At 38.6% G+C, this 25514-nt stretch overlaps 1 protein-coding gene across 1 annotated transcript in view; it reads right to left on the bottom strand.

Annotated features, from left to right (window-relative positions):
- Positions 1-24980, bottom strand: part of LOC131037023 (uncharacterized) — a 93424-nt gene extending 68444 nt beyond the window's left edge. The window contains exon 1 of the mRNA XM_057969059.2: positions 24796-24980. Coding sequence (XP_057825042.2) covers positions 24796-24844 — 49 coding nt within the window. The 5' untranslated portion in view covers positions 24845-24980. The remainder of the gene's footprint in view (positions 1-24795) is intronic.
- Between the last annotated feature and the right edge of the window lie 534 nt (positions 24981-25514).

Here is a 25514-nt window from a genome sequence, read left to right as displayed (position 1 = left end):
GTTATCCTAAGCAAGGAAATGCTAAGGAAAAGCACAGGTGAGACTTCAACATCATCAGGTAGTGTTTTGAATGTGGAGAACAGAGGAAGATCAAAGCAAAGAGGAAAAGGCCCTGGGAATGAGAAGTCACGAGGGAAGTCAAAGAAAGGACGCTCTCAATCTAGAGGAAAGAAAGATTGCTGGTACTGCGGAAAGCCTGGTCATCTAAATGAAAATGATAGTAAGGAAGCTAATATTGCAAGTAATACTTTACAAGATGCTTTAATCTTATGTTTGGATAATGTTAATGATTCTTGAGTAATAGATTCTGGGGCTTCATTTCATGCTACACCCCATAGAAAATATTTTCTAGATTATGTTCAAGGTGATTTTGGACAGGTATATTTGGGTGATGATGAGCCCTGTCAAATTGTTGGAAAAGGAAAGATAAAGATCAAGTTGCAGAATGGTAATGACTGGTTTCTGCAGGAGGTAAGACATGTTCCTAATTTAAGAAGAAATTTAATTTCTACAGGGCAACTAGGTAGTGAAGGTTGCATAGTTACCTTCTCAGACAGTATGTGGAAGGTCACTAAAGGATCATTAGTAGTAGCTAAAGGTGCGAAGGTAGGCACATTATATCTGTGTACTGGTAACACTTACTCTACTTTAGCTGCTACAAATAAAGTTACTGCAGGGACAACAACAATAAATGTTGCAAGAACAGATTCAATAATGTGGCACCATAGGCTTGGGCACATGAGTGAGAAAGGGATGAAAATCCTTCACTCCAAAAATCTATTGCCAGGACTAAAGAAGATTGATTTAGAGTTATGTGAAAACTGTGTTTATGGTAAACAGAAAAGAGTCAGATTTCTCAAGGTTGGGAAAGAGAAGAAGAGTGAGAAGTTAGAGCTTGTACATTCAGATGTATGGGGACCGGCTCAGGTATCATCTCTTGGTGGCTCTTGTTATTATGTTATTTTTATTGATGACTCAACCAGAAAAAACATGGGTATATTTCCTAAAACAAAAATCAGATGTTTTTGAAACTTTTAAGAAATGAAAAGCTTTGGTTGAGAATGAGACAGGAAAAAAGTTGAAGTGTCTCAGATCGGATAATGGAAGTGAGTATTGCAGCAAAACATTTGAAGATTATTGTTCCTTAAATGGGATTCGAAAGCAGAAGACAGTTCCAGGAACTCCACAGGAAAATGGTGTGTCAGAGAGAATGAATAGGACTATCATGGAACGTGCGAGGAGCATGAGATTGCATGCTGGATTGCCCTTACATTTTTGGGCAGATGCTGTACATACTGCTGTCTATTTGATAAATAGAGGACCTTCAACCCCTTTGGATGGTGGTATTCCAGAGGAGGCATGGACTGGTAAAAAGGTAAATTATTCTTTTCTAAAAACTTTTGGTTGCGAATTTGTCCATGTTGATAAAGAAAACAGAACCAAGCTTGATGCTAAATCTCAGAAATGTACCTTCATTGAATATGGGATAGATGAATATGGCTATCGGTTATGGGATTTTGAAAATAAGAAAATAATTAGAAGTAGAGATGTTATATTTAATGAGAAGGTTATGTATAAAGAACAGATGCAGGAAAAGAAGCATGAACAGGGCAAACAAGAATATGTGGTGTTGGATGAGATTCCTGAAAATGAAATGCCACAGGTACCTGATGCTCAGCAACAACAGATTGTCCCACAAACTCCTTCAAGTGTTAGACGTTCTACGAAGACAAGTAGACCCCCTGAAAGATTTTCTCCTTCTTTGTATTCTATTTTATTAACGGATTCTGGTGAACCAGAAGAATATGAAGAAGCAATGCAGGTAGATACCAAACAATAGTGGGAGCTAGGCATGAAAGAGGAGATGGACTCCTTGATGAAAAATAAGACTTGGGACTTAGTCCCTTTACCTGCAGAAAAACGAGCCTTGCCTAACAAATGGGTTTATCGGCTGAAGGAGGAGGAAGGAGGTCAGAAAAGATATAAGGCCAGACTTGTGGTAAAAGGTTTTGCATAGAAAAAGGGTATAGATTATGATGAAATATTTTCTCCAGTTGTAAAAATGACTTCAATTAGAACTGTACTTAGTCTTGTGGCTGCAGATGATTTACATCTTGAACATTTAGATGTCAAAACAGCTTTTCTCTATGGAGATTTGGAGGAGGAAATTTACATGTTGCAACCACAGGGATATGAGGTCAAAGGTAAGGAGAACTTGGTGTGCAGGTTGAAGAAAAGTCTGTATGGCCTAAAGCAAGCACCCCGACAATGGTATTTAAAATTTGATAGTTTCATGGCTGAACACGGTTATCATAGATGTCATTCTGATCATTGTGTATATTTTAAGAGATTTGATAATGGTAGTTATATTATCCTGTTGCTTTATGTTGATGACATGCTTGTTGCTGGGTCTAACATGCAACATATAAATGATCTTAAACAGAAATTAGCCAGGTCATTTGCTATGAAGGATTAGGGTGGAGCTAAGCAAATTCTCGGTATGAGAATTACACGGGACAGGAAAAATAGAACCTTGAATTTGTCCCAAAGTGAGTATATAAAGAAGGTGTTGAAAAGATTTAACATGCAGGATGCAAAAGCAGTTAGTACACCTTTGGCTAGTCATTTCAAATTGACTAAGGAGATGTGCCCAAAGGCACAGGAAGAGGTTAATAAAATGTCTAACATCCCGTATTCATCAGCTGTTGGCAGTCTGATGTATGCAATGGTATGCACAAGGCCAGCTATTGCACATGCAGTGGGAGTTGTGAGCAGGTTTATGAGTAATCCGGGTATGGAACATTGGAATACTGTGAAATGGATTCTTCGGTATTTGAAAGGAACTACTACGAAGGCATTATGTTTCAAAGGATCTAATGCTGCTCTGAGTGGATTTGTTGACTCTGATCTGGCGGGTGATATTGATTCACGGAGGAGTACTACAGGGTATGTTTTTACTATAGGGGGAACTGCAGTCAGTTGGATTTCTAGGCTGCAAAAGGTTGTTGCACTTTCAACCACTGAAGCTGAGTATGTTGCTGCTACAGAAGCCAGCAAGGAGATGATTTGGTTGCAATGTTTTCTAAAGGAATTGGGTCAGACACAAGAAGATAGCCCATTGTATACTGATAGCCAGAGTGCCATTCATCTTGCAAAGAACTCTACTTTTCATTCAAGGACAAAGCACATTCAGCTCAGGTACCACTTCATCTGGACTATTTTGGAGGAGGGTCAGTTACGGCTTGAGAAGATTCACACAAGTGAGAATCCTGCCGATATGTTCACAAAGGCAGTTCCACAGGAGAAGCTGATTTCTTCATCAGTTTATGTTGGTCTTCTTGATTGATAATTGTGGAATTTATATCAGTCAAGTCCTAGTGTTTTATCCAGCGGATGTTGCATGTACAGTGGTGTCGTGTAGTATCGGTCTCCAAGTGGGAGATTGTTGAAATGTGGCGACTGATCAGTAAAGTACTGTACACTCAGCACATATCCTCGCCGGGGTCCGGGGCTGGGCTGGACTGGGCCCCGGGCAGGGGTTCGGGGGGGGTTGCAAGAAAAGCAGGGGTTCCCCCGAAAAAAAAATTTGCCGTTTTTCATTGATGAAAACCGACATTGTAATAAAACCCTAAAAAGGCCGACTTTGTTTGTTGCCCTAAAAACGCATGTTATAAGCGACTGGGATGCTTAAGGCATTGTAAGGTTGATGTATTGTTTTTGCTGGATAATAAGAAAGATTGGACAGCTGTGTATGGTGGACGTAACCCATTCTGGGTGAACCACGTTAAATCTTTGTGTTATCCGTGTCCTGTTTTATTTCTTTATCTTTTGTATTTAAATCTGCATATAATTGTTAGTTCATATTTGCTTCGGGTCTTCTTGAAACCCTAACAGAATTTCACCCCAATTCTGAATCTATAAAATTTTCCACATTTGGTCGGGATTTGGTGTCTAAAAATAGGATAATCGAAAATTGGCCCAAGGGGAATTCTGCTTTTTATTCCTCCTTGACTCCTTGGATTTCGTGCCTTAGGCAAAATTTCAATTTTTAGCTTGGGTGAAATTTTCACCATGCCAAGGATTCATGGATTTCCCTCTTGTGAATGCCTTCTTGAATTCAGCACCCTAGCCCAATCTTGGGCGCATTTTGGCCCTGTCCATGGACTAGTGGATTTTTCCACTTGTGAATGCATTTTTGAAATTAGCGCCCCAATCCAGTCTTGGGCGCATTTGGGCCCTGTCCATGGACTAGTGGATTTTTCCACTTGTGAATGCATTTTTGAAATTAGCGCCCCAGCCCAGTCTTGGGCGCATTTTCACCATGTTCATGGATTCATGGATTTTTCCATCATTTCAGGCTCTTCGTCAGGATATATATATGAAATATAACATTTAAGTATAAGAAAAGAAAAAGACATATTGAAGATGCGAAAAAGACATATTGAAGACATATTGAAGATGCGAAAAAGACATATTGAAGATGCCACTTATACTTTAAGTTATATTTCATATATATTGTCAGGATGTTTGAGAGTGGTTTCAGGTCCATAGGAATCATAATGCAAATTCTGGATTTGGAAGATCTTCCAAATTTCCAAACTTAGTCAAATTTCAGGCCATTTTCGGATCAGGATGACATTGGTGGATTGATATGAATTTATGGACTTGGTTGATTTTGCATGCTTTCCTCTTCTGGAATAAGAGTTCCAAACTTAACCATTTTTTATCCAACTTGTCTGCCTTCTGACTTTTCCGGATTTAGAAATGGTCTTTAGGAACGTTCAATCTTCAGAGATATTCAGCTTTCAGTGTTTTCCTGTGAAGATCCTGCCAAAAATAGATTTTCCCAAATGGTAAGTGTTTCAAAATGTCAAGGTTTGGGCAAAATAGGTCAGAAGCACTTACTAAAAATAGAAACTTACTAAAAATAGTAAGTTTGATTTTTGGCAAAACTAGACCAATCTGGGACTCAGTATAATCCCTAAAAAATAGGAACTTTCTAAAAATAGAAAGTTGCTCCGTTTTGGCTCAAATTTTACTAGGAGGTTCCTTGAAAGGTCCCGATTCCAACTGCATGCTTAGTTTCTTCAAAACCCTAACAGAAACCCCTAAAATCAAGGACAAAAGGCAGAAACCTTGAAAAGGAACAAAACAGGCCCTCGACTTCATAAAACTCGCCCAAACGAAGAGCAGACTTGATCAATATGACCCCCAAACACTTGCAAAGCAGAGAGACTGATGAGACTGCTGCAAAAAGACCACAAAAACGCAAGCCAAAAAACCGGGAAGGCCTAAAAAGAAGGGGGGTCCCCATTTGCAATGGGGCGATGTGTGAAAACGTCACAACAGGTGTCCCATTTGCAGTCCCGCAATTAATCGACTTGATTAACGCCCAAATTCCAGCCAAGGTTCATCAATACCCTCAATTAATCAATCAAAAAATAATAATTACAAAAGAACAATATTTTTTATTTATGAATAAGTGTATCAAATCTATTAACATTTAAAATTACACATATTCACAAAAAAAGGACGAGTGGGTACAAGATCACACCCTAGAGCTTACACAGGCATAGCCCAAAAAGCTAGCAATAACAACATAAAAAACACTAAGTGGTGATGGCAACACTAGTAGGGGGAGGCGAGGGGTCCCAGTCAATCTAGTTTACCCCACACATCAACATGTTTGGGGTGACATCGAGAATAGACCACCCTTCATCACTTTTATCTTCTTCATCCTTCTTATCTCTATCTTCATTCGGCGTCGGAGAAATCGCCAAGGCCGGCCAAGGGAACCACTTAGAAGAATCTGGCAAACCAAACACAATCTCTACCAATCGATGGCCTCACTCCACTCGAAGGCCACCTAGAAGTGGCACCCCTTGGAGGAGGTGAGGCAAAGTTGTGTCTAGTCAAACCATTCCTACTACTAGAGTGGCGATGAAGAGCCTAGGGCCTAGGCGACGTGTTGTGACATTTTCACACATCGCCCCATTGCAAATGGGGACCCCCACTTTTTGCTTCTTGAGTAGTGTTTAGGTCTCTAGCAACAGTTTCTAGACTCTTAGCCTCTAAGAGGATACCATTCACACGTTGCCAGTGACTGGGTTGAGTTTTGAAGTTCAATGATGAGAATAGAAGTTTAGAGAATAATCCTCAAGCAAATCTGCTAATAACCTCTCTTGAATGAATGACAAGGGGCAATCAACCAATTCCATGGTTGAAAATCATGAAATCTTAAGCTGCCCACAATTGCCCCAAAAGTTGTCATAAGTATAAGTTGTCAAAGGGTTGCTTAGGTGTTGTCAAGGTTGCTTAAATATGATCAAGTTGTGGAATGATGTCAAGAGTATGACAATGTCAAGTGAACCAGAGAGATAAGCTAGAAGTGGCAAGACTCCTTGGATTTCCTCTAGGAGGAAATCCAAGGATGAGTCCTTGGCCAAACATCACCCCCTTTCTTAAGACCTAATCAAAGATTAGATGGATAAACCCTAGGTAAAATTGAAAATCCCTAGCTCCATTTGACTTAGTAAATTAGTGAAATGTATATGAGGTGTTATCAAAAAGGAATGATAGATGAAGGTCAGGAGAGTAGAGGACAAGAAGTGACATGGGAATGAATGAAAGGAAGTCAAGATTGAATGATGGAATGAGAAAGAGCACGAGTGCAACTCACGATAAAACCTCTCTCCAAGAAGGATACACGAGAACAAAGGAAAAGTCAAGGAAAGTATGAGTAAAGCTCTATAACTCATCAAGATCCATGCAATTCTTGCAAAGAGTTGAATTTTTTCATGATTAATCAAAAAACCCACGACCTTCTTGGAGATGATCAACTTTATCCATAAGTGAACAAAATCCACGACCTTGGCAAATCCACGCCTAGAGGAAATCCATGACTTTGTAATGATGTGCCAAGTTTGTCCACGCCTAGCCAAAATCCATGACCTTGGGATGATATCTCCAACTAGTGCTTGAGTTGCCCAAATCCACGACTTTAGCGAATTGATGAGATGATCAACTTTCCAAGGGTTGGGCGATACATAAGATTGGTGAGTTAATGCTTAGAATGGCTTAATTAATGAGAAGATCACCTTCAATCAACCTTGCAACAACTTTTTCACTTGGCGAAATCAATGGGTTCGAGAGGAAGTGACCTCAAGGAATCCACGCCCAAGCAAAATCCATAACCTCAAGGAATCCATGCCCAAGCTAAGAGGGTGATGTTGAGTGAATGTTGCACTAATCAAATCCACCTTTGAGATTTCAAAATTGGCAAACAAAGTACCTTTAATGAGGAAGGCAAGAAAAGGCTGGTATGATCAACTTAATCCATGAATGGAGGAGAGGAGATAGAGTTTTTCCATGAGGTCAAAAAATCCACGACCTCCTGTTTTCCACGCCTAGCAAAAATCCATGACTTTGAGGTGGAATGCAATAATTTTATCCATGACTCTCTCAAATCCACGACTTGAGGGTGGAAGATCAACACTTGTCCTTGACTTGCTCAAATCCACAACCCTGTGGAGATAAGAGAAATATCCCATGTTTGACCAAATGAATGCCTAAGTGAAGCAAGTTAAGGAAAGAAGGGTGAGAAGTGATTAAGGAATGAAGGTGAGGAACAATTGAGGAATGGAAGGAAAATGAGAAGAAGTATGATGCAATTCATGATTTTATCCTTGGGCCTCCTAAATCCGTGACTTGAAGATGGAAAGCAACACTTGTCCTTGGCTTGCAAAAATTCACAACCAGAAAAATCCCACACCTCCACAAAATGCACAACTTTAAAGTGGGAAGACATTAGAATGCAAATCAGGAATTCGCATCAGACCTGAAAAGTCAGTCCTATTGCATATTAAAATTCGCTCAGACCTGAAGATGCAAGCCTAATTCTGATATCCAGAGCAAAATAAATGAATAATCAGGTGAAATTGCATTTTGGAGGGGAGAACTTGACTCTTATTTATACATGTTCATGTGATGATTCTCTAACCGAGCCGACCTGATGTTGCACAAGGAAAAGGCTAATCACCTAAGGCCGACTTCAAATCTGTCCATTTGAATTTTTAATCAGTGCCTAAACATTATCCTCGGCATTACCAAAATGCGCTGGCAACTTATCCCTAAGGCATCCTTAAACCTGCCCAAGGGGAAAAGAGGCCTAAGTTGGCCTCGTTAAGGAAGAAATACAAAGTTTAAAAGGCAAAATAAAAGAAGCTTGATGCCAGCCAACCTATTTGGACATTCAATTAATTTAATTCCAAACAAATAAGTGTTCAAGTCGGCTGGAGGAGGTAAAGTCAATTTAAGGGTAAAGAAGCATATAGAGAGAGAGGATTGAATCATTCATTCATTTGAACATCAATCCAATTTGATTTAAGGCAGATAATTGAAGGCGCAGACCTGAGATAATTCATCATCCCCTTGCAACTTCAAAAGCGAATTTTATCAGTCTATAGGGTAAAAATATGGAACCACACCTAAACAGTAAAATTATCAGACCTCAAGAGAGATTATAATATTCATCACTTCAAATGAGAAATGGAGGTCTGAGAGAAAGTTTATTATTTTCACAAATGTTTGATGCAGTACCTGTTTGTTTTGTAGGTATGAAAGAGGAAGGGAAGAGAAGATGGTAAGGCTTAATGATGATGCTGAACACTGTAACAGCAACACAGATAATGCGCCCAGCATAGTTCAAGCACAAGCAAATCATTTGGAGGAGCAGGTCTGACTGTAATGTCCCCAACTCAAATCAAAATGCTTAACAACAGTTTGGCTGTCCTTTCCTTGGATTACCCAAGAGGAAGAGGACATAAAGCGTCATTGGGTAAAATATGGAATCCTTGGCTTGTTGTAATTTCTAATTTTAAGTTGAGTGCACGTCTTTTGATGCAACTTAAGTGAACTTAGGTTATTTTAAGTGAATTTAAGTTATTTTAATTTGGGCACGTCTTTTTAGGCAATTTTAAGTGATGCCTAACCAAGGGACTTAAGTTGTCCCCTCTTTTATGTACTTAAGTGACTTAATTAAAACATGTGACAAAAGCCAAGGTGGGTCCCAGCTTCAAGAGTTCTAATTGGTGCACATTTTAGGTTTTTATTTTGGAGCCTTGGATTAAGAGATGGACTATCAAGGGTGGAGATCGATTCATCTTTTTAGAAGTTGTTATAAATCACCCTAAGGGCTCATTTTTATTAGAATATTTGATTATATTTTAATCACCTATATTTAGTTCCTTGTTTAATGGTCATTTAGCTTTTTAGTTAATTAGCTTTTAAGCTTTATTTAGCGTTTAGCTTTTTAGTAGTTCACTTTAAACGACTTGTTCTTAATTTAGAATGTCATCTTGTAATCTCTATATATACACTTGTATATTGTTGAATACATTATCCGATTATTGAATCATTCATTCAATTTATTTTTCAATTTTTGAGGGCATTATGTGATGAATTATTCTGAGTATTGCTACAGCAACTTGGCTTGAGGAGTTAAAACCTTGAGTATCCCTGTTTTTGGTGTGACACATGGGTTCACCCTAGGCAGAAGAGTGTGTTTTGGCAGAATAACCTCAGGTTTGTGAAGCCCTAGCTCACTATCATTCAGAGCTGCAAGTATAGATCGGGTTGGAGACCAAATTGGAGGACAAACTCAGTGCTGAAGACTCAGATCTGGAATCATCTACAGCTGCAAACCATCAATTTCTGAGTACTTTGTGGACAGCTACTGAGGAGCACATAAAAAAGACCCAGCATTGACCATTTTGGGGAGCCTAGAGCCACTTTGAGGGTCGGCTAGGGTTTGGAAATCATTCTGAACCACTCTGAGGTATTTTGGTATTGAAATCTGCATATTTATCTCTACTTTTTCCTCAAAAGTTGAAGGAAATTCAATGTATTTCATTTCTGAAAATTCTGGGCAGTAATGAGGGTTTTTATTGTATTTTCCTAAGCTCAGAAATAATCTAATATCTATATTTTTAGCTGCACAAATCAGATCTGAAATCTGATCAGAATTCTGGGTTTGAAATAAACATATTTACATGCAAATAAATTTCCAGATTTGTGCCCTAGTTTGTATAGGTATTTTCTTTTGTCAGTTTTGCCCTGGTTTGCAGAATTTTTTATATTTTTTTTAGCACCCCTATTTGGGGATATTTCATATGAGGAACTGATCACATTCAAGGCTTTCATCACATCAACACAAGGAGAAGAATCAAAGCATTCAAGGTTAGCATTGCAACATGAGGAGCACATTGCATTCCAAGCTTTCATTGTATCATGGCAACCTGAGGATGTCAAGACTTCAAGAAGTAAAACAGATCACACTTATGCCTCGAACTTTCAATATAAAATACAGGAGGTGGTAAGTTCAAATGTTTCAACGTGAGGAAACATTGCAATTATCTTAATTTCCTTCGGAAATCCAAGATTCAAGATTAGTACACCATGGAGATATTCCTATATCAATACAATGATCAAGGTCAAGAGCAGTCAAGGTGAAGGATTCCAAGGTTGAAAGGTGAGACACATCATAAAGTGAATTCCCAAGTATGAAGAAGGATAAGTGAAAGTGATCGAATCAGATAAGATGACGCAATTTGGGAATATCTCTCACCATCATCACATCCCTCATGAAGCAATTGGAAACGTTGAGTATCAAGGGTGGTGGGAATAACACTTTCCTTTCCCTTCGAAGAAGGGTCTGAACCAGCTTGTTGTAGTTGCACAACAAACACCTAGGGTTTGCTTTGTACACTACTAGATGAGGCATTCTTCCCCTTGTGAGTCACCATAGTCCATTTCTCCACTAGTTTAGAAGCCTCAAGAGCATACACAGGGTCAAGAACCCATGGGGAGGTCTTAATCCTAGGAGCAGCCAGCAGGCAATCCTTAATTTTATGGTCCAATGACTGGCACCAAAACAAGTGTTTGACAAGTTCCGATTGAGCACTCACTGAGAATGGTGAAGGCTGCCAATCTAAATATCTATCGATCCCTTGAGGTCTCAAAATAAATCCACTCCTACACAAACCCATTTTTGAAGTTGAGCATGGTAAAAACAGTCTAACTCAACACAAAAAATCTTCCTCAGCCAAGAAGCAATGGCAAGGAAGAAAATGGCAACATGGCAAAGGGAGACTAGGGAATTCAAGCTAGGCAGGCACACACAGCTTTTTATCGTCTGAGAATAAGAAGTTTCGAGTCCAAGGTTGAAAAACCAAAAGAGACAACCAAACATACCAACAGTTATGCTGAAAAATAGCTTGGACATGGCTAACTTCAGAAAAAAGAAAAAAAAAAAACCCCTTAGTGAGGTTTTGGACCCCATGAGGAGCACATGTCTTGGCAACCTAATCTCGTAGCATGCTTTCAAGGTGGGGACCTGTTGTGACCATTTCACACATCGCCCCATCGCAAATGGGGACCCCCTCTTTTTGCTCGCCTTTTGCTTCGTTTTTTAGGATTTTGTTAGTCGGTTAGTTGTCTGGATTTAGGGTCAAGCCTTAGGGTTTTTATTTTTGTCTTTTCAGGCCAAAATCCAGTCGTTTTTTTTTGAGAGCTTTTGAGCTTCCTTTTCTAGGATGCAAATTTTGAATGCAATGAATTCGCCAGAATGGTTTAATGTTCAATTGGAATGTTGATGCAGAGCTTAAATTTGTCTAAGTGTTGAGAGTGAAGTGTGAATTTTTGTCCGATTGAATATTTTGACTAAATTTTGACCTTTTTGATTTTTGGTCCTGGGCATTGGAAATGATTTGTTTTTGCCTTGTGAAGTGTTAAAATGTGAAAAATCATGTTATTTTGGCCTGTAGGAGCAAAATCGCTCCTGTCCCTCAGTGAAGGACGGGAGCTCATTTTCAAATATTTCACTATTCCTGCAGAGTCAAGACGAATTTCAAATTGGAAGTGATGGAGAACGGCGAGATCTTTCCATTGAATATAAATTGAAGATTTTCATGACCACCGAAACGCCTCTAGGAGAAAAATCGCTCCTGTCCCTCAGTGAAGGACCGGAGCTACAAATCAAATTTTGCCTTGTCCTTGCAAGATTTCGTTGACTTGATGATTTGAAGAGGTCCAAAGGAAGATGCTTTACCAAATGAATATAATTTGAAGTGCTATCACAAAGGAGAATGGTCCAGAATGCAAAGTTCGCTCCTGTCCCTCTCCAAGGGACCAGGGCGAAGTACCTTATAGCTCCTGTCCCTCTCCCAAGGACTAGAGCGATGTCCTTCATTGGGCAAAATCCAGGCAAAAATCAAGACAAGTTTACGTCCAAAGGCAAGGAAGAACGTGAGATGAACTCATTGAATACGAATTGAAGATTTTTAAACGTCCACAAGGGTCCCAAAATGTCCAGTTCGCTCCTGTCCCTCAGGAAGGGACCAGAGCGATTTTTGTTATAATTAATTTTCTTGCCGAGTTGCAGACGATATCAAGGCATGGATGAATGGAGTGGAGCATGACGAATCCGTTGAATATAAATTTGGAACCTGACAAAATGAAATGAAGGCCACAAGAGATGGATCGCTCCTGTCCCTCTCCAAGGGACCAGGGCGATACAGTGGTTATGTTGCTTCTCACTCAAGTTTAAAACCGATCCAAGTCAAGACAAAGGGTGGCAAAGACATTTCAAGACATCTTCATCGAGCACAAGCACTTAAAGGTCATCACAATGAAGAGATTTACACTCTAAGACCCAGATCGCTCCTGTCCCTCAGGAAGGGCCCAGAGCGATATCTCCATAATGGCATAAAATTCAAAGGACAAACAAGTTTCGAGCAACCAAGAGGGTCGAAAGGACATCATTTCACGTAATGAAGATGATTGCAAGTTGAAATAAACAAGAATAAGCTTAAAATGATGAAGTTCGCTCCTGTCCCTCAGGAAGGGACCAGAGCGATATTAGGTATATTGGCCACTTCATGCAAGATTTACGTAAGGTCAAGATTTTGCAAGATCTTAGAGGGTCCATGGTATGATAGGGAGGTGATGCATGAAGATTTCAAACGTAAAATAATCACCAAAATGAACGTATGGACCATATCGCTCCTGTCCCTCTCCAAGGGACCAGGGCGATTTGCCTTGGACTCTTCGTTTTGTTTCGAGTTCATGCCAAGTCAAATACTCCACAAGATCATACAAGGTTCGAGACATCGTTTGAAGATCACGTGCAAGAGTCTTGAACGTCCAAACATCGTCAAACATGCTAAAGAGCTCATATCGCTCCTGTCCTTTGGACAAGGACCAAAGCGATCCCATCAAAAACACTCATATTCCTTCAAAGTTGAGGCAAGGCAAGGATGGACAAGGTAAAGGACGGCGTTTGGAAGACATCACAACAAAGATCGAAGTTTAAAGTTGCTAAGATTAAAGAGAAAGACATGGATCGCTCCTGTCCCTCTCCAAGGGACAAGGGCGATGATCCTCTAAAATGTCCGAACAACTTCATGAAAACAAATGGAACAAGCGTAGAAGAAGCAAGCAATGAAGTTATTCGCTCTACAATGAAGGATCGAAGATCAAAAATGCAAGGTCTACGTGAAAACATGGAGATCGCTCCTGTCCTTTGGACAAGGACCAGGGCGATGAACACCCAAAGGCACTTATGCGCACATGCAAGGCAATCAAATTCGAAGGACCCATCAAAATGATCGATATTGAACATGGAAAGGAAGGAGATGAACGTTGAAGTTGCAAGAATCAAGACAAAAATCATGAATCGCTCCTGTCCCTCTCCAAGGGACCAGGGCGATGAGGTACGTCCCTTTCATTTTCATAATTTTGGCGCCAAATAAACATTTCAAATTTTCCTTAAATGCTAAGTTCGATAAATTTGAAAATCCTATTTAAATTAGCATTTAATATGGCGTTGATCATTTATTAATTATTTTGCCTTTATTTAAAAATCGAAATTTATAAATTAAAACGAAAGGCATTTAATAATTAATTAATTAATAAAAAATCGAATTTGAGCGCTCATATATGGAGGTCGGCCTTGTTATTTAATTAAAAATCATTTAAAAATCGTTCAAAATTGCTATATTTTATCAAGTCGGCCTAAGGGATGAATTGAGGTGCAAGCGCTATATATAGGGGGGTGAAAACTATTATTTTCACATCATTATTTTTATCCCTCTACATGCGAATTAAGGAGAAAGAAGATAGTGCGAAGTGTGCTTGAAGGGGTGCGAATTCCATTCAAACCAAAGGTGGCGCTAATACATCAAAGGTGGTGCGATACTTCATTTGAGTGAATTTGCCAAGAGTTGAAGACCACATCAAAGGCGAACTTGAAGATCACGTTCAATCCAAAGGTGGCGAAGTTGATCTTTTGAGGAGATAACTTTGAAGATCATTTATATACATCAATTTTGCCTAAGCGATCTTTTGTCTTTTTGCATTCTAGAGCTAGCTCTCTATTGAGGTATGGCGATTTGATTTTATTGCTTTATTCATTCATCGTCATATTTTAAGTTTTGAAGTTTTGAATTTTGAATTTCATTGCTCAATCTTTTGTTTTTAGGAAATGATAACTCTAGAGACTTATCATGAGGTTTCCTAAAAACTTTATCTCTCTAATCTATGTTATTTATTGCAAAATCAAGTTCTTATAATGAAATGTTGTGTAGGTATGGCGACTCCGAAGACGGGAGCATCCACCAGCCGCTCGGCTCTCATGAAAGAAGATCAGAAGACCGAAGAAGTGGAGACCAAGATCGTGTCGAAGTGGAGCAACATTGGAGATACAAACTTGGGGAACTTTAGCACGAAGAAGTTTCGAGAGGTCCCTTACATTGGCAAGCCATCACCTGTCGCCCGGAGAATAATAGAGAGTGGCATCATCAAGGCGGCCGGTTTTCCTCCAGCTATTCAGTGCCACGAGTTGATGATCGAGTGTGCCCGTCACTACAATCCACAGTCCAGGACAATTGTGTCCAATGAGGGAAACACTTTGGCGTACCTTTCAGAGGAAGCTATAAGTGAAGCTTTCCATCTTCCAGAGCACAGGGACATAATATACAAGAGCATTGAAGGAGCCAGATCAGTGTACGATGATGATCCAGATGCTTGCTTAAGCATAATCAATAAGAACTGGCTACTTAAGAGTCGTCCTCGTCTAAGCAAGGTACCGAACACACCGCACAGGATTGATTTCCAGGAGGAGTACAGAGATTTGATTACTATGCTCAACAGAGTTACAGGAGCACCTCATGCCTTCTATTTTGAGAAGTGGATGTTTTACTTCATCCAGGTGATTGTCCAAGGAAAGGGTACAATACATTGGGCTAGGATAATTAGCCATTGCTTAGACGTACAGTTGAGGAGACTCAGGGCTACTAAGTCCTTCCACATGAGTTCATACGTCATCTATGCTTTGATCAGGAGTGTTGAGTACGCAGGACTACCTCACAGAGGAGTGATTGGAAGAGGACCCGACGAGGTCAGAGCTTGTGAATCCTATACCTACTTGCATCATCCGCCAGGGAAAAACTACAAGTTAGTCAATGATACCTTCACGATGAACATCACAAGGACGTTGCAAGGAGGGATTCACAATAGATTATCTCAGGACGCCCAGGAATTCATCAAGAGGTACGGTGCTTGGTTCATTCAGTTTCCCAAGTTTACTTACATTAGAGTGCATGGATGTCCTTTACCACCATACATGTTGCCGAGATATCCGACAGACAGAATTGTGTTACTTGAAGTAACAAGGCTGTTGGCAGCATATGTGAAGGCATTCAGACACAGACATCAGAATGGAGTCCAAGTACCTATTATTTTGGGTAATTCAGTTGAGGTATGTCCTAATGTCTTAGCCATGGATGACGCAGAGAAGGAGTTAGCCTTGTATTCTTTTTCATCTTTTGCTTGGAGAGAGAGTTTTGATCCGCATGGACATTTAGAGGAGACGATCGGTAGAAGATTTAGACATGAGCATCAAATTGAAGATTTTATGATGAACCTCCTAGATGATCTTGAAGTGAAACGAAAGATACATTCTAGATTGCCTTTGGATTTCATCAGGAAATGCAGGATTTACAGAGTGGCCGACCAAGCTCAGGACAATGGCAGGCATATCCAGTCTTCCTATGATAGAGAAAGCAAAACAATAAGGTTGGATTGGAATGAGCCCGAGGTCGTGGATTTAGATGCTTTGATGGCACCAGTTTTGTCTTGTACTCGCAGATGGGTAGACGTTCAGCATCAGAAGTTGAGAGAACAAGGCATAGCTATGTCTTTTACTTTGGAAGAGAAACCAGACGAAGGTGGAGCAAGTGTGAGTGAAGGCAATCCTAATCCTAGGAATTCAGGTGAAGGTAACCTTCGATGTGCCAGTGAGGGCAATCTCCATCCGAGAGGTTCGAAGAGAAAGGAAAGATCAGAAAAGAAAGAGCCTTCCAAGAAAAAGCAAGGTGCCAACAAAGATCAAACACCAGGTACTTCTTCCAGACCAGAGGATAGAACAATTCGAGTGGAAGAGTCCATGGAGTCGATGGTACAGAATGACAGGCAGGAGGAAGGACAGGCACAGCATGTTTCATCGGATGGATCTCTCCAAGACTATGATTTAGAAGAAGATAATGAAATAACATCTCCTCCCAGGCAAGAAGAAATAGTACATAAAGAGATTCAAGTTCAAGAGACAAGATCGAATATCCCAGATTGGTTGAAGGAAAGATTGACTAGGGTGATCGTAGTTGAGGACGAGGACAATGCAATTGATTTAGAGAGCCTTGTTGGACATTCACATGTGATAACAGAGAAGAAGAAGGCTACAAAGATGTCCAAGATGATTCGAGATGAGACTGGATCTAGAAAACTACAGATAGCTACACTGGCAGCAGATAAATATGAGGGTGAGATCCTAGCAGAGGATTATGATATACAGACTATTGAGTTAGGACCATCCACAGCAGAGCAGACTTTAGATGATGCCACCGACACATTTGAGGCATTGAAGGACAAGCTTAGAGAAGAAGTGGAAAAGAATAGAAAGCTTGAGAGAGAGGTCGGTGCATGGAGGACATATTTCAGTCACATCAATGAACCTTTGGGACGTCAGGATCCAGTTAGATCACCAGTGCAGGCATTGCCCCTTCAATCGATCAATGAAGCAGAAAGATTCAGGAACCTGGTCCAGCGTACATGTAGTTGGATGGATAGATCTCATACAGTGGCCATAGAGTTTGTTACAAGGATGACGAAGATCATTCATCAGGCTATCCAAGTTCTTGAGATAATCCACAGATTGATGGTAACAGTAGCTGCATTTGCCCATACCAAGGACGTTATCATCCCTGTCTTGAAAGTAATAAGACATACATCCAGAAGAATTTTAGCGCAGGAGAGGATCTTGGAAGGTGATTCTCACAGTTTATTTCAGTGGTCAACCTTACTCCATATAAAGAGTGTTCTCTTCGAGGACATCAGTGTTAGATGTAGTCAGGTTGAGGAAGTGATCAATCCGATCCAGGACAGAGTATTTGAGGTACTTCGTACCATTCTTGGCAGAAGGATCGAGGTCGAGACAGATGTGGATATGCAGGAATTTGAGGATAGAATCAAGATCATCTTTCGCAAAGACGCAGATGTTACAGATGAGCAGTATGATCAGATGTTTGCCACCATGCTCCTGATTGATAGAACGAAGGAACTTGAACCTACTTGGGACGCAGCTCTTCTAGATGCATTCGATCAGGTCATCCACTTGGAAGAGAGTATCAAGAATCTTCCCGAGATTCCAATCACAGAAATCGAAGGAATCGTGACAAAATTCATTGCATATGCTAAGAAAGAGAATTGGAAAGGGAATAAGATTCTAGATGAAAGGTTGTTACAGATGACATGACATCTTATTTCTCATTGGTTGATACCTCCTAGGTTTTTGTGCCGAATTTAATATTTGGCTATGTATTTAATATTGTTCAGTAAAAAGGAGGTCATTTGTAACAAACCCTAATTAGGGTTTAGGTGTCATGATCTTGTCCGTTGATTTACTTTCAATCTGGACCTTTCATTGTAACTGGGGATGCTATTTATACCCCCATTTTTCATTTCATTGGGTAAGAGATAATAGAGTGATAGTCAGATAATAGTCAATAGTTGATGTAAGAGAGATTAGAGTTAGAAGCAATTTTATTTTGTAGCAAGATTGAGTCTTGAAGAGAGAAATTCAAGCAATTGTTGTACATGATGACTTGGAAATCAATAAAATATTGAAGTTATGGTGTTTTGTTGCAAATTTCTTGAGTTATCTTCATGGTTGTTTGATACACTTGAATCGTGCTCAATCGAAGTAGTTTGTTAATTTGAAAGACTAAGTGTGAGATTTGATATTTGGTAGGATTCGTAATCCAAACCACTAGCTTCTTGCTGATTGTAGGAACGCCTTGAGTGGTCGACTGGAGAACACTTTGAGTCCTTAATCTTCAATTATCATTGTGTCTTGGATATGTACCTTCGTAGTAGTGTCCTTGATCTTTGATGCATTGAATACCATTATATTACCTTAGAAGATCGCACTAATTTCAATTGAGTTGTTATCTTATGGCAAAATTGAAGTTGGTTGAATCTTGCCAAGTCTCGTCCATACTAAGTCATTCATAGGGTTAGGCTAGATTAGACCTCTTTAAACCCTATCTTTTTGCTATTTTTTGAAAGTTCCTTTTAGTTTAGTAAAATCTTCGAGCTTTAGAATGCGTAAGACCCCTTGGAGGAAACAGCAAATCACATCATACCACTAAAAAAGCTTGTCCACACATAGAGACCCTACTAAAAGAACCTTGGAGTCTACCTAACTGATCCTTTTTTTGCAGATCTTCAGCAGTTAGAGACTATTTTCTCAAGAGAGGATAAGATGCCTATTGGTATTTTATTCTGTGTATGATTGTGTATAAAATACACGTCAACAGGACCTCACAACAAAATAGCCAATAACAATATGCTGGTCTAACCATTGACATGAAAAAACAAAATCTGGAGTAAACCACATCCGCAGGGGTCTTAGAAGGCATACCTCGTGAAAGACTTTCAACAAAAATTTTCAAGGATGCTTGCTTCGACGAGCCATTGTTCATAGTCACCAAACCATCAACTAGTAGAAACAATCAGGTGGAAGTTGGCCGAGGCCATTTAAAACTGAAGGTCCTGCAATAAATGTGGTATGATGCAAGGAAAAGCAACACTAGAAAACCAAAGTACATAGACAAAAGGCAAAATCCCTAGCAGAGTTCTTTTGCTTCAAAGATTCTAGATGACGCTTGGTGGGATCGTGTGGAATATCTTCTTAGTTTCATTGAGCCCATCCTCAGTTTGATCCACTATACTAACATGGATAAGCCATGTTTGGGGGAGGTTTATGATGAGATAGACTCAATGATTGAGAAAATAAAATTCATCATAATTGCAAAAGAGCAAGACCCTGAAGAAACCTTATTCAATGAGGTGCAATCAATTTGTGTTGAGCAATGGAACAAAATGACCACCCAAATCCAACTTCTTGCCTTCTCATTGACTCCAAAATATTATAGTGAAGAGATTCTTGCTATGCCAACAAGGGTGCCACCATATCATGATACCGAAGTTGGTGAAGGGTTTAGGAAAGCTCTTACTAAACTTTACCCTGATATTGAAATGGAAGATGCAGTTTCAAGTGAATTTGCTGATTTTGCAGCCTCCATTGGTCACAATCATGCTGCTCTTCATGAACAAGAATAAGAAGGATGCTCACTCTTGGTGGTACCTCAATGGCTACAAATCGCCACACCTCCAAATTCTCGCTATCAAAGTTTTATCACAAGGTTATGAATTTTTAGTTTTAACCACCCCCTAAATTTGGTTGTCATTTAAAAATTACTATTTTCAAAGTTGGAAGTTTGATTTACAAAATTTTTAATTTAAAGACTCTAACGAGATCTCCCTTTGCTTCAATAGGTTGCTAGTTCTTCTTCAGCTGAACAGAATTGGAGTACATACTCCTTCATCCACTCAATAAAGCGCAATCGATTGGTATCAAGCAAAGCAGAGTATCCAGTCTACGTGCATTCCAACTTGTGCCTTCTTACGGACAAAAGTGATGAGTACAAGCAAGGGGCAACAAAGTTGTGGGATGTAGACCCGGAGCATGCTGACTTGGATCTTTCTATCGTTGCACAATCTTCAGTTGTTGAGGAGTTGAGTAGCCAGCATATTTTTAGTACAAGTGACAATGGGGTTCCATCATCTAATATTAATGTTGATGACAATCTTGATATTGATGATGACCCATATGGTGCTGATTAGTCAACTCAGAACTGACAATCATCTAACTGTTTTGATATTCTAACTGTTATTGGTTATCATTTATAATGGATTTAACATTTTGTTTAGCATATGTATTGATATATGACATTCTAAACTTAATTCTGTTTTTTAGCAGCACGCGTGCACACACACACATAATTTAATTTTTGTAAGAATGTACCCAACCCCCCAAAAAGATTTTGCCATACTAGCATTTTGTACCCAGGTACCTGATTCGGCAACTTAGATTTGAATATGTTGATATTGAAGCAGACAGGATCTGTGTTTAAAAACCTCACTAAAAAGCCTGGGATCATAGAATGGGCCTAGGAAAAGATAAAAAGCCTTTGTTTCTGGAGACAATAAAGCCTATAACAGGATAGAATCAGATTTCATACTGGATATGTGATAGTATTAATAATTTGAGCAGTGTTCAACGAAGATTATGGCTATTTTCTCTCACAATTCAAAAAAATTGGTATTAGCAGCAACCTCTGAGAGACCATTCAACTATAAAGACTCATACACTAAAGATTCTATTGGTTCTTTGTATGTCTTAGCAGTCAATGCAATTGTGCCTTGGGTACCTACTGAAACTTAAAGCCAGACAGACTTAAGGACAAATCCAAGAACTCTCTCTTGTAAAGGATGGTAACTTCTTGACGGGCACTTGACAGATGGTTCAGCACTGAGCACAAAACTCACTCCAGGTTAGGTATCTTCATCAAAGTCTTTGATACAGTAATCAGCATCAAAAATACTGAATCTTTCAGTACTGCCAGTCACAAATTACTTGTCCAGATAAACAGATATTGGAAGAAAATTAACTGTTAAGCCAAGCCAAACTATTAGATGCCTAGGTATAACCTTCCAAAGTGAGTGTTAGTTTAAGAGAAAAATTAAAAAACTGCTTGTTCGAATCCTTTTTTCAGGCAGGCAAACTGACAATTGTTGAAAGGATTTGAGTAGCACGCCAAGTTTAAATTCACAACTATCATAAAGAATTTGGGCAGCACACCAAATGTTTAATTTAGCTTGTTTTGCCCTTCCAAGAACAAGGCTCAAAAAATTAAATCAATGATAGAACGGGAGGAAATAATGCATCCAAGCAGATTAAACTTATAATTTTGTACACTACTCAATGATATAAGAGGCCTCAGTAAGTATTTTTTCATATTAGAGCATATGTATTTTGACATCACGTCTACAATAAAGGCTTCTGAAAAATCGTTGTATCATGCCCGGCCTAAGTAGGGTTTAAATACCTAACATAGTACTAAGCTTAGAGCCGACCTGGAATAATTTCTTCAAGAAGCCGGCCTAGGGTTTTGATAAGACAAACAATATAGAAGTTTAAATTAGGGCTGACAAACAATGTGGATATTCAAAGATATTCATATATATAATCGTCCAAGACAAGTATTAGATATAGAAGACAACAATTAACGTGTCAAGAGCAGTGATTAACTTAATTCTATAACAGCAACTAACTTCTATGGTAAGAGAAGTAGTTAACTTCTATAAGACTTGATTAACTCCTATGTTCGCAGCAGAGATTATTGTTATAAGAAAAGCAGCAATTATCATATAGAAAAAAGGTGGCAATTTGTTTAGGGAGGTAACTACCAAAAGCAGTGATCTTTAAATGGCAGCAACAAACATCTAGTAAGTAATGGAACCTATTTTGGGTCATATTTATTAATGAAAAGAAATGTCCCTAGGGAATTGACCCTCTTGGGAAAGATATAAAATCATTTTGTGAAAATCGTTAAGGACATAATACAGAATTAAGGCAGATCTAGGGCAGATATTGAGCAAGACTTATTATAGCAAATCATGATTGAAAGAAGTATATGCAGATTTAAATAAGAAGAGATCAGTGAAGTAGGAATCTGAATAAATAAATAATATTCAGCATACAGTCCCACTGTATTATATAACTGTTTGGGTCCGATGCATAATGCATGAACCGTGATCTTACTGATTTGCTATTTTGTCGTCCATGTAGAAATGGATGTAATTAACATATTATTGTTAAATTATATATTTATATATTTCTATCATTACTATGTTTGTGTGTGTGTGCATAATTAATGATGATGAAGATTCTTATAAAGCTTGTATCCAATCCGCCATTCCATTATGGAGGGGAGATAATGCATATGAGGAAGGCAAGTAGCTAGGAGGCTATTCCGGTAGAGACACCCCAAGTGGGGCTGGGAGGCCAAATGATGGTTGTCATTTAGTGCTCCTGGGCTGGACGGAACAACTCGAGGCACCTTGTATGATCTCCCAACTGGTACTCCATAATGATGATGGGTTGTTAGGGCAGAACCTTAAAGAAATCCCACATGTATATTATAATGATTAAGATAATGTCCCTAACCCTAGCAGGAATGATTGATTTTATATCTAACTCGTTTAAGGGGTCTCAATCGGGATCTAATTGGTAAATGGTCTCTCTATTTCATTCCTTATTTTACTTGGAATTGTGATTTTAGGGCAAAAACTAGGGCATCAAAAGAGAGGACATTATATGTTGACTCCCTGCAATTTGATCCAAAAATTGAGATTCTTGCTAAAATCATGATCCAAGTTCGATCATGAAAAAATATTAATTGGTAATTTCAGCTTACTAACCCACTATTCCCATTCAATAGTCAAATCAACTATGTAAATTGAAACACTCTGAAATGATGACTATTTAGCAGGGCCAAAGTATGGAAGTTTGCATGGGGATCTACAGAGGTTGGTTTTAAGGTGATCAGGGCACCCTGGAGTCAAACACAGATGAAACAGTTTCCTGATAAACCAAAGGTGTGGAAAACACCAAATTGCAACCTAATGATAGAAAACCCCACTTTAACTACTCTAGGAAATTAAATTGCTTACAAATGATTTTCGAAGTGTTCAAATAAAATAAAAAGGTGATTCCTTCTATTCAGGGATTTTGTTGGTGATGCAAAATAAAATTACATATACACGGCCAACATGATACTACATAGAAGAGCGATAACAGGTTGTAATGAAAATGTCAAAATGATAAAAGTCCAAATTTACTACATTCTGTGCTGAATTATAAAGAATTACTAACACTAAGCAATAAAAATCCAAAATATGACGGCAAACAATTTTACTCCCCTACTTTTCGAAGACAAATAACAAATAACTCAAATGTAATGAATTGTCCAGAAAAACACCAACCAAACATGGTTATTAAGTCCTTTATTCAAATTCATGTGTGAGAGTTAAATAACGACAGTTCGAGTTATTTTCTAAGCATAATTAACATAGGGTTCAACAAAATCACACTATTGTCCTGTTGGCCACCTAGAAAAGCCCACGAGAATAAAACCCCTGCAGAATTGAACCGTCCGAACTTGAATTGAAGCTTGGAAAACAACTAACTGAAAAGAAGACTAAAAATACGTATGGTAGAAAGTCTCAGGTGGATTAAAAGTTCCATACTGTTGACACTCAGTCTTAGAGTCCGCAAATCTCATTTGAGCTCAGACTTGGCAGACCCCTTTTGAGCTAAAACTAAGAAAACCACTCATAAGTTCATACTTAGCGAAACTCAGAAAATTAATGAATATAAAACATAGCAAAAACTTTCAGTGGAACTGTGAGATTTTCCAGACTCATCCAGAATCACCCCAACTCGCAAGCGAAGCCAAAATGACTCATTCTGGTCGACTAACCTTAGCGTATGGCATATTCTTCATAGCCTCTTTCAGTCGCAATATTATAATTAAATTGACTACAAGAATCACAAATGTGGGTAGCATGTTAGTGATTTTGATCTTGTACACCTTAAGGATCTGCTGATGTTGCTTATTAGAATGCCTGAGTTCAAATGAGGGAGAAATTCCTCAAGTGACCCTAATGACCCTACAATTAGAGCTTTCATTGGAGTGAGACCTGTGATTGATAAAAAAATCAATAGTTTCGTCACTTAAAGTATATGTTTATGAGATTGGACTTTCTCAAGGTCAATATGGTGTAACATAGATGTACTCTATAAAGTTACGCAATTCCTCATCTTCGGGTATTATTTCCAACCCAATCAGATTTTGACTTCAAACGATACAATAAAACCAAAAAACCAGATTTCTTGCATTATAGGAGCACACTAAGAATCCGTTTGAAAGATGTCAGATACCATGGTAATTCTAAGAAAAGGTGAAAGAAACACTATTCTTTAAACAGAACCAACGCGGTCGCCCCGGAGAGAAAGGAGTTTTTAATTTTTTGTATTATTCCTAAAACGACGGTAGAAACTGTCGCGACATCCCTTTAAACTACCAGAAGTGGATCCAAATCCTTATCAACCAATTCTTGAAAAAACAAAACCTAAGATCTTCCAAATTATTGCATTTGAAGCCCCTTACAGTATAAACAAATCCTACAACCTTTTGAGAATGGATAAACTGCATAAGTGCCGAAACAAAAACTAATTCGAGAAATTGGACAGAAATGCTACAAGAAAATAATTACCATTAGTTTTGCTCAAAGCGGGCAGAGATGAAGAAGCCATTAATGCCATCTTTGCTGCGACTGCAATGTTTGATATTTTTTATTTTTCAGTGAAAGTTATTTTCCCCAGCAAAATGAGAGGTAGTCCCAATCCTCCTCGGAAAAACCAAAGTGGAGAAGCATTGAAAATTGTCCACCTACTTCGATGATTTCCATGTGGGTATTTCATTTTTATTTTTTTTAAGTTCTAAACAGAGAGTAATTGAAGTGGTTGATAGTTATTTTTTTACCTTCCAAGGCTTTGAGTGGTAGACCTTTTTTTTATTATTATTAAATGAGGAATTGATTTGGATAATCATGGTAGAATTAACATACAAGGCCGTATATAAGTGGTGTTGGTGGTGTAAGGATAAACACATACCGTCCAAAATTATATGTGTGTTTTGCATTCATTTTTAATTAAGATTGTTTTATGTAATAAAAATTGTTATTATTTTTTTTTGGATGAAGGTGGGATATATAGTCTTATATTGTTTCTCAAAATTAATATAAAAATCAAAATTATGGTTGATTATTATTAATATGCATATGATTTCTATCATTCCTAGATTCCTCGTTTATACAAAAAATGTGTCTCTAATTACTGAGAATTTGTCTAAACAGCCCACTAGACAGAATATACAATATATGTATCTAAATATAAACAAAAGACTATACTATTAACAATATATTAAAATGCT

This window comes from Cryptomeria japonica, chromosome 8 (assembly GCF_030272615.1).
Source record: "Cryptomeria japonica chromosome 8, Sugi_1.0, whole genome shotgun sequence".
NCBI classification, from domain to species: domain Eukaryota; kingdom Viridiplantae; phylum Streptophyta; class Pinopsida; order Cupressales; family Cupressaceae; genus Cryptomeria; species Cryptomeria japonica.
Note: the sequence above shows the minus strand (reverse complement) of the source record. Positions and strands in the feature narration are given on the sequence as shown.